At 35.3% G+C, this 9,703-nt stretch overlaps 1 protein-coding gene across 1 annotated transcript; it reads left to right on the top strand.

The window, feature by feature from the left end:
- The first annotated feature begins 258 nt into the window (after positions 1–258).
- On the top strand, positions 259–8,967 carry LOC113076082 (cerebellin-4-like). The gene is made up of 3 exons (XM_026248754.1): positions 259–992; positions 6,733–6,849; positions 7,350–8,967. The coding sequence occupies exons 1-3, from the start codon at positions 699–701 to the stop codon at positions 7,545–7,547; spliced, it is 609 nt and encodes a 202-aa protein (XP_026104539.1). The 5' UTR covers positions 259–698; the 3' UTR covers positions 7,548–8,967.
- The last annotated feature ends 736 nt before the right edge of the window (positions 8,968–9,703 follow it).

Raw genomic sequence — 9,703 nt, 5'->3', positions numbered from 1 at the left:
AGCACAACATATTAAAGCGTCTTTGGGGTTTCCATGTTTTCTACAAAACAAAACCGGAAATAGAGGGGTTATGACGTCATAGTGGTCCATGCCACTAGTTAAAATCGCTTATTTCTCTGTTCAAAACATTTGTGATAATGTAATTACACAAGTCAGCTAAATATATAACACTGTTCTTGTGCTTTTTGGATATATTTTTTGTTGTTGTGCCTTTAAGGGTGTGCGCGCGCTCGTGAAAGTGTCTTTTGGTCGAGAGAGAGAGACCGAGAGGAACCTTCACAGACGTGCGAAGAGGGTCATTATAGTTTCGCTTTAGTTTACGTGCTTAGTTTTATGGCGTTAAACTACTATGGACAAAATTTGTCTGTTGCGCAGGCATTGTGGGTAATTATCCAAGTGCGCACTGAGCGGATTTTACGCGGAGTCGCCAGGAACCTACGGTGAACCCGCAACTCTCCAAACCTCGCATGACCGATCCGCCGGAGTTGAAAACTATCACAATCTTAAGGAAATAAGTCTAACAATTAAAAAAAATGAATATAGACATAAAGTTGGTGCTTCCACCTACGCGCGTTTGGTGATTTGTAAATGAGCAGCTGGTGTCCGGACCGATGTTTGGCGTAAACGAGCACAAACACAGAGCAGAAGCGAAGTGAAGAGACCCGTTTGGATTTTGGCTGCGCTGGAGATCGTTCATCATGGTGTCTGTGAAGCGCTTTAATAATGCGCGTGTCGACTGCGTGGCTCTGTTGTTCTGCCTGGCCGTCATGTGGGAGCTCGTTTTGGCTCAGAATGACACGGAACCCATCGTCCTGGAGGGCAAATGTCTGGTGGTTTGTGACTCGAACCCCGCCGACTGGAAGAGCTCGTCCTCGCCGCTCGGCATCTCCGTGCGCGCCGCCAACTCCAAAGTGGCTTTCTCCGCGGTGAGGAGCAACAACCACGAGCCCTCGGAGATGAGCAATAAAACGAGAATCATATATTTTGACCAGGTACGGCTGATTTGTATGGTTTTATGCAAATTATATTGAAATAAATAATATTTTGAATAGATTTTGACTTCGGAGACCGTCTAACTTGGGTGAAGCTCGTGGTTTAGACAAATAGTTTCGGGTTACACGTAATACATTTTTATCAGGCATTTTAAAAGTCAATTTATGTATGCTTGCACACATTACAGTTTTAACTACAAACAATTTTTTTTTTAAATAAAAAAAGACCTTTTGACAATACAGTATGTTGTCACACTATATGGGGTAAGTTGTCACAATGTCATTAAACAACCTATTATAGGCTCATCAGCAAAGTAAAAGACACTTGTGAATAAATAAATAAAAGCAAAAATATATAAAAAAGTACCAAATAGATCATTAATTTGACCAACAAATATTGTAAGTAAAAATCAGCACTGACCCAGTATTTAAAGCTTATTTTTTGCCTTCACATAACAGTAATTTATAATTTTTAAGTGAAACGTATTAGATAAATCAGTTAATTTTTCATCATTGTGGCAGGTCATAATGAATTAGCATTAGTTAATAAGGGTCTAAATTAGATTACTGTGATAACTGCATTAGGTCAATTATTATTTTGACTTTAATATGGACATTAACCTGAGTTTACAGAATAACGTGAAAACATAAATCAGCTGGGATGAATTTAAAATAAATAATTTGCACAAGAGTTCAGTTGTATAAATTCAGGATGGATTTTATGAACATATTTGTGCATGGAAGTACACAGGCATGAAACACCAGTGTTATAGGTCATTAATGATGAGCCAAAATGTCAGGACTGAAAAGGGCAGGGATTTGTTCTTATTGAATTGCTTATTTTTAGCCGTTTGTGGAGAAAGTGTTGGTACTACACTCATGCATTCACACGTTATGCTTAACTTCAGCCTTTAGCTTTATGACTGAAAAAATGCGATTTAAAACATTCATACATTTGCTGAATTCATGGCATACTGTATTTCAAAAGAACTTTAATATGCTTAGAAAAGCATACAAAAAAAAAGTGTGAATTTTTCTATTCCCTGCATGTTTTGATGCATCCGATTTCATTCAGTTAGCTTTCTAGGTCAAAGACGTGCTAGAGTTAATAAAGGAACGTCATTATGCAGGGTCAGATCCAACACAGAGACTGCATGATGTGCATCCCTGAAGAAAACTAAACTCTTTTATGACCAATATCCTTGAAATTAATTAAAATTTATGCTGGAGATGAAGCCAACGTGTTTTTGTGTTTCATGATTTAATTATTTCCTAAAAGGAAAAGGTGGGATTTTTGGAAATAACTTTTTCTCATCGTTTGCGCACACTCCTGTTGTTTCAAACCTGTCTGACACAGAGGAAAATATCTAGACTGTGCAATTAAAATGAAAGGGAACTGGAGATATACAGTACATCCTACTAAAGGATATAGCACCACAAAAGTGATCTAACATAATTTGTAAAAAATTTTTGCAAGGTTTCTTTTTGTGTGGAGCAGATTGAAATGTACTTCAGTATTCACTGACTGAAAGTGTGAAAAGTTAATTATTCACGCGGTCCATCTGTGAACAATTCATTCTTCTGAATCATATCTTTTTATCCGGGGAACCAATTAAATGTCATGGATCAGGCTGATTGATCTGACTGATGCGATTCTCATATTCAACTCACAGACTCAGTATTTTATCAGACATAAACTTTGATCTGTTCCTCACACAAAGGTATTGTATGCCTTCAAAATATTCACAGTAGTCTAGTGCATGACTACATTTATTATACTTTCATAGTGCTTTTGCATCCTTTTTGATGATTGAAAACTCCCCATTTATTAATTTATTTTTGAAGTTATATTATTGGAGTACTTTATGCAAGAAAATACTATTTCAGTACAAAATTTGATGTTTCATTCAATGTTTCAATGCACAATTTTTTTTTTTTGTTTTTTTGTCGATTGTCAGATCATGTGATTTTGACTCAAAATCTTGAACAAGAAACAGGTCAGACTACCCGAACATTCATCTCTTGCTGTTTTTAACGATGTGCATACTGTCATTGAGAATGTGCCATCAGGGTAATCAAACAATGGCTAGCAAACAGTGTGTTGTCGTCAGAAAAGACCCAAAAAGAGAAAAAACCTGACCGTGGACACAAATCTGGATTACATCAAGAGGCCAGTAAGAGAACTGAGGTCAAGTAGTTTTCATTTGACATTTTTTCACTCTGGAAGTCCCTTGAAGGAGTTTTATTGCCATAGCTCCACAAACATTTCCTCCACTGTAAGAGTCCATCTAGCAGGACCGATACCGTTGTCTCTCTTTGGTTTTGGCTGGTTTTAAAGCTTGTAGGAAGGCTCTTCTGTACTCCTATTGGCCAGTGTCACAGATGTGACAGAACCCTAAAAATGAGACATTCTAGTCTTTCTGTAGTGACGTTGTGAAAGGTCACGGATCGCTGTCGTCCTCTGTGACACACTACGTGAGATGAAACGATTGAATATTTCATGTATGAATCCCAATGAAACCCATCAAGCAGATCGTGCCAAAATGGGGCTGAAATCAAGTAGTCTGAACAGAGCTTTACTTGTCATTACTTTGTCAAGTCACCTTTATTTCTATTGCACTTTATACGATACTGATTATGTCAAAGCAGCTTTACAGTGTCAAACAGGAAAATAGTTTGTCAGTGATGCAAGGGGACAATAACGGAGTCATTGATGATTCTGTGATGTCATCTTCCAGTTCTGCTCTCTTCCAATAATGTCTGTGCACTCAGTCAAGTGTCCCCAACTAAACAAAACTCCATCGGTGACAGAAATGGAGAAAAAACCTTGGGATGAAACCAGGATTAGCCAGGGGTCCGGTCAAGGTGATGAGGTCTTCGCAGGGGCGCATCTTTGTAATTGGATTTTAAATTTACTAGCAATTTCTCAAATTCAACTCACCAACTCAGTGATTCATTCACACTGGTCACTTGAAATACTGTCAGATGAATTTTTGAATTTTCCAAAAAGCCATCATATTCCTTGAAAAGATTGGAAATATAGCGCACAACTCAATTTATGATACTCTTATGGTGCTTTTGCATCATTTTTAATGCTTAAAAGCTCAGTCTCCATTTATTGTAATGGAAAAAGAAAGATTATCGGAGTATGTTTCAGAAAAAAAAAATACTATTTCAGTTTTTCTACTTCAAAATTTCACGTTTAATTCAATGTGCTCCTTGCTCTTTCTTGTCAAATTGCCAAAAAAAAAAAAAATCCATTATTGTAATGGTAAACCAAACCAACTACACTGTAAAAAAATCAAATAAATAAGAAACACACCTGTAAATGCAATTATTTTTATTAAAATAGAATTTTCTTCAGTGTACATAATTCTAAATTTTTCTTTTCTTTTCCACAGAAGAAGGAAAGTCACATGGGTTTGGAACAAATGAATTAGCATTTTAAGATGATCTATTTCTTTCATTCCCAGAGATTTGGACAGATGGGTTGGGATTGAATTGTTTCTTTTTGCTGAGATACACAGGAAGCTGTGCCCTTGAGGAGCCATTATTCTCCTCTCATTGCTTTGCCTGCAGGAAAATGAAAAATACAAAGTAAAAGAAAAGAAAAGGGGACAGGCATGGACTGGCATGTCTCTTGCTCACGGGACGCCGCTGGGAAAGGCTGCTTGGAGCTCACAGACTGAGAGAAAGAGAAAGAGAGAGAGATCTGCCCTTGTGAATGTGCCAAGAGCTTTGTGAACCAACAAAAAAGCTCAGTGTTTGGGATGCTGAGTAATCCTAGTGGAAGATCACAGCTAGTTTATGTGCAAAGCCTTTGTTACCTTCACATAGCGAGTCCTGCGTCACTGCAGCGCTGCTCTATAAATATTCATGCATTATATCCAACAAGGTCCCAAAAACTGAGAGTAAAAGCATGTCTTATATTAAGTTTAATACCTGAAACATCACATGAAAATTATATTATTAGCATAACAGTTGAAGTGTGAAGCTGAATTTAATGTAATTAACTAGTGTCTTAGAATTAGCTTTACCTGACAGTTTTCCAGCATTATTTGAGATTTTATTCTTTAGTACACTGGATTTTACACTGTAAAAAAAATTATTCTTTCTCAGTATTTTTGTCTTGTTTTCCAATAAAATAAATAAATAAATAAAATAACCTTCTTAAATCAAGATAAGATTCACTTGAGAAGCCAAATGACTTAAAATTATTTAAAATTGCTCAAAATTAAATTTTAGCCTTAAAAGGTCTGCAGATGCAGGGTCGTAAAACAAACTTGTTTTCTCTTTTAAATTATGTTTATTTCTCTGACCCCAAAAGATATGTATTTTTTTCATGTTTTAGGATTAAACATTATAAAAAAAAAACAAAAAAAAAAAACAAGACTTAATATCTTCATTAACTTTGCTTCAAGTAAATATTGATTTAATCCTCTGATGCTGTTTGTGTGGCAGTCAGAAATTACAGATTTTTTTAAATACAATAATTAAAACAACCATACAAAGATTGGTTTTGTGGTCCAGGGTCACAAAATGAATCATTTTACATCGGAACTTTATTTGATTGAAAACTTTCTTTTCAGGTAAAAAAAAAAAAAGATTTTCAAAGTGCTCTCAGATTTTTAGTGAGTATATCTGTGATCGTTCACAAAAAGCTGAACTATGAATTCTCCTTTTGTTTGAGTTCTTCTTAAGGTTTAATAAAGCAAAGATCAAAAGAGAAAGTGCAATGTACAAATGTACCTTTGTGCATTCAGAGGGTCCATGTACGAACTCTGTCGACTCTGTGTCTACAAGGTGAAAACAATAAATACTTCCTTTTTTATGTCTACTTCAATCGCTTTTATAACATAACATAACCTAAAATTTCATCATTTTTGAGAACTGCGTTTTAAACCTGTCGTGGGACGTTTGGCTCTAATAACATTTGATTTGAGTTTAGTTGTCCTACATTTCTGCCAGAGTAGTAATTTTTTTGGGGCTAAATCTAGGAAGATGACATAGGTGGAGTTTAAGGTGTTATTATAATATTATAAAATTACCATGCAAAATGTGGCCCTGGAGCATAAAACCAGTCTTATGTCACTGGGCTATATTTTTAGCAATAGCCAAAATTTTAGATTTTTCTTTTATGCCAAAAATCATAAGGGAATTAAGTTAAGATAATGTTCCATGAAGATATTTTGTACATTTCCTACTGTAAATATATCAAAACTTAATTTATGGTTAGTAATATGCATCGCTAAGACCTTCATTTGGACAACTTTAAAGATGATTTTCTCAATATTTAGATTTTCGAATCGTTGTTTCTCGGCCAAATATTGTCCTATCCTAACAAACCAAACATCAATGGAAAGCTTTTTTTTTATTTTTTTTCAGATATAAATCTCAATTTTGGTCCAGGGTCACAAATAACATAAGAAGATGCATTGTTTTTATTATAATTTTATGCTATTTAAATCATTCCCAAACCCTGGAATTAAAATTAGGCCACGACTGCCCCACATTTGTTATAGTTCATGTTGCCATCAAAAGATTAAAGTTGAATCCTGAGTGTTGTTGCACTGCTGCAGAGAATTAATATTTAAAAGTCCACTTGTAAGCATGAGTGCATTCTTTTGTAATTGCACACTAATGTTTTTTAAAGATTTTTGCATCACAAGCACACGTATTTCACACACACACAAAAAAATATAAGATGTTTCATTGTAATTGTGTGTTACACTTTTTGCAGGTTCTTGTCAACATAGGAAACTATTTCACACTGGAATCCGTCTTTCTTTGTCCCCGGAAAGGAATCTACAGCTTTAACTTCCACGTTATTAAAGTGTACCAGAGCCAGACTATACAAGTAAGCACTGAATATATCTCTCACACCAAGAAAATATTTAATCAAATTCATTCAATTTCCTATTTGAGTTACATAATGAACAGAGTTAGAGAAATAGGAGACTGGGTAATATTTGAAGCCTGTATAAATATTGCATTTTAAATGTGTTCTCAGTTCATTACAATACACTGTATAGTCTGTATATTCTCATGAATTATTGCAATATATTATATTATTATAATCAAATTTGTTATTTGTCATGCAGGAACTTCTAATCAGTTTTCACTGCTTTTTCATACAAGGAAACTCATACTTTAGTTGCTAAAAACAGTTTCACATTTTTTACATTAACATACACACTTTTTTTTTCTTGATTAATAAGTTAGAATTAAAAAATCCATATTTTTCAAAGTTTGTTTTTTTAATTAAAAAGCAACAATTTCCTCAATTTATGAACTTGTACTTTTTAAACTGTCATTTAGAATTTTGCAATAAATGATTTGATGTTCTCTGTTTTCCAGGTGAATTTAATGCTGAATGGAAAGCCAGTGATCTCTGCCTTTGCCGGTGACAAAGATGTGACGCGGGAGGCCGCCACCAACGGAGTCCTGCTGCACCTCAACAAAGAAGACAAGGTTTATCTGAAACTGGAGAAGGGCAATCTGGTAGGCGGATGGCAGTACTCCACCTTTTCTGGCTTTCTTGTTTTCCCTCTGTAAAGCAAACAGAAAGACCTCCATCTTTGCTGTCCAATTGTCATTGTGTAACCGGTCTTTCAGCATTTATTGGAGGATCTCAAATGGAATCATAATTCCAGACATTCATTCAGCTGTTGTCAGTACAGACTACTGGAAAAAAGCAACAGTGACGGTGAATCTGGAGAGAGGACATCTTCTTCAGTGCAATATCGCTTTCTCCTGCAAGTCGTTCTTTGTGTCTCCAGGAGGTTCAGCACATTTTTTCAGACTCTTTGTTTGTTTCGTTGTAGATGTTTGTGTTGGTTTTCTTTAGCGTGTGGTTTTTAATGAAATGAGGAATCCTGATCATAATCTCTTAATATGGACATTTCCTCGCAGAAAGGAAATGCATGAAACATTCTGGCCAATTGAGGGTTCAATATTAAAAAAAAAAAAAGGTTATATGTTATAGTAATTAATAATTAATCAATTCTATTATCGCAGATGCAATTTAACTTTCAGCCCTATAGAAGATGTAGATGAGTTTGTTTGTTTGTTTATCAGAGCAGATTTTTAGAAATTTAGTATCACATTACTTGCTCGTGAATGGGTGCCGTCAGAATGAGAGTCCAAGCAATAATCCACAAGTAATCCACACCACTCCAGTCCATCAGTTAATGTTGTTTTGTGAAGTGAAAAGCTGCATGTTTTTAATATACAAATTCATCACTTAAGCGTTTTTAACATCAAGCCATTGCTTCTGGCTCATATACAAGTCCATAAGTGTCTCGTCTGATCAAAACACCGTTCAAACACCATTTACAAGCAAAAATAGTTTTAACCAAATATGTTTGATGTGAGACAATAGCACAAGGAGCTTTCCACTGAAGGAAGAATGGTTGATGAGCTCACATTTTGGTCAAAATCTACCGTTTAGGGTTAAAATGCCTGAAAGGGTTAGTTCACCCAAAATGAAAATTCTGTTATTAATTATTCAGCCTCATGTCGTTCCACACCCGTAAGAACTTTGTCTATCTTTGGAATACAAATAAATATATTTTTGATGACCCAAATGTTGTCAGATTTCCTTCCATTCACTGCCTTTGAAACTTCACCTTTGATGCTTCAAAAACTTCATAAAGACATCAGAAAACTAATCCATATGAATCAAGCGGTTTAGTTCAAATGTTCTGTAAATAATTAATAGTTTTTTTTTTTATGATGAACAGATTTAATATAGACTTTTACTTGAATGTAAACATTGTTCTGTATATGTACATAAGCAGCAGCTCATCCGAACCTGAATAACACACAAGAACTGAGCTCTTCCAGAAGCTCAAACGTTCAGCGTGACACACATGAAGATGAGTAATTAATGACAGGATTTTTATTTTGGGGTGAACTGACCCTTTAATGATAAATGTGTTTCTTTCAAACATTCACAAGATGTTCATTGATGGACTGGAGTGGTCTGGATTATTGTGATGTTATGATCAGCTGTTTGGCTGTTCGGCACCCATTCACTGCAGAGCATCCGTTGCTGAGCAAGTGATGCAATGCTACACTTTTCCAAATCTGTTCCCATGAAGAAACAAATTCATTTACATCTAGGATGGCCCGAGGGTGAGCAAATTTTCATTTCATTTTTGGGTGAACTATTCCTTTAACTGTTAAATGGCGAACCTATTAGCCTGACACAATGTTTTAATTTAAAGGTGTTTCCATTTGTTTCCATCCATCATGGTGGCAGTAATACATCAAATGAAACAAAAGAACATTATAATGGCTAGGTTTCTCAATGTGCTCCATACTTTCTACATTTCAAAAACATTGTAAGTATTGTCTTCTCCAACCTCCAAGATTGCAAGATGGAGATTTGCGCTGTGAAAATCACACCAGACAGCTTGTTTTTCTGGTTGCATTTGTGACATTACTTGATTTTGCATAGTTCCTTTGGTCAGTCGGGTGCTAAAACAACACAGCGTGTAAATAAACGTGGGTGCAATTCTTTCTTAACTTGCCTTGTAAAGAAAAGGGAGGTTATGTTTTTGTTTTCTTGTTAAAAATGCCAGGATCGTCTCAACAGGAAAATATGAAACGTAATTATTGATTTCCATCCTGTAATAATAAAAAGCTCATTTTCACTGTTAAGAGGTGTTAAAGGGAATATTTGTGTGATCCATTCAGTGATTTCACGT

Source organism: Carassius auratus, unplaced genomic scaffold (assembly GCF_003368295.1).
Source record: "Carassius auratus strain Wakin unplaced genomic scaffold, ASM336829v1 scaf_tig00018647, whole genome shotgun sequence".
Taxonomy (NCBI): domain Eukaryota; kingdom Metazoa; phylum Chordata; class Actinopteri; order Cypriniformes; family Cyprinidae; genus Carassius; species Carassius auratus.
The sequence above is the reverse complement of the archived record's forward strand: the minus strand, read 5'-3'. Positions and strand labels throughout refer to the sequence as shown.

What these genes read in the sequence shown, in the direction of transcription:
- LOC113076082 (XM_026248754.1), top strand. Translation starts at nt 699, where the DNA reads ATGGTGTCTGTGAAGCGCTTTAATAATGCGCGTGTCGACTGCGTGGCT. An exon ending in GAATCATATATTTTGACCAG is followed by an intron (nt 993 to 6,732) that starts GTACGGCTGATT and finishes CACTTTTTGCAG; the next exon opens with GTTCTTGTCAACATAGGAAA. An exon ending in ACCAGAGCCAGACTATACAA is followed by an intron (nt 6,850 to 7,349) that starts GTAAGCACTGAA and finishes TCTGTTTTCCAG; the next exon opens with GTGAATTTAATGCTGAATGG.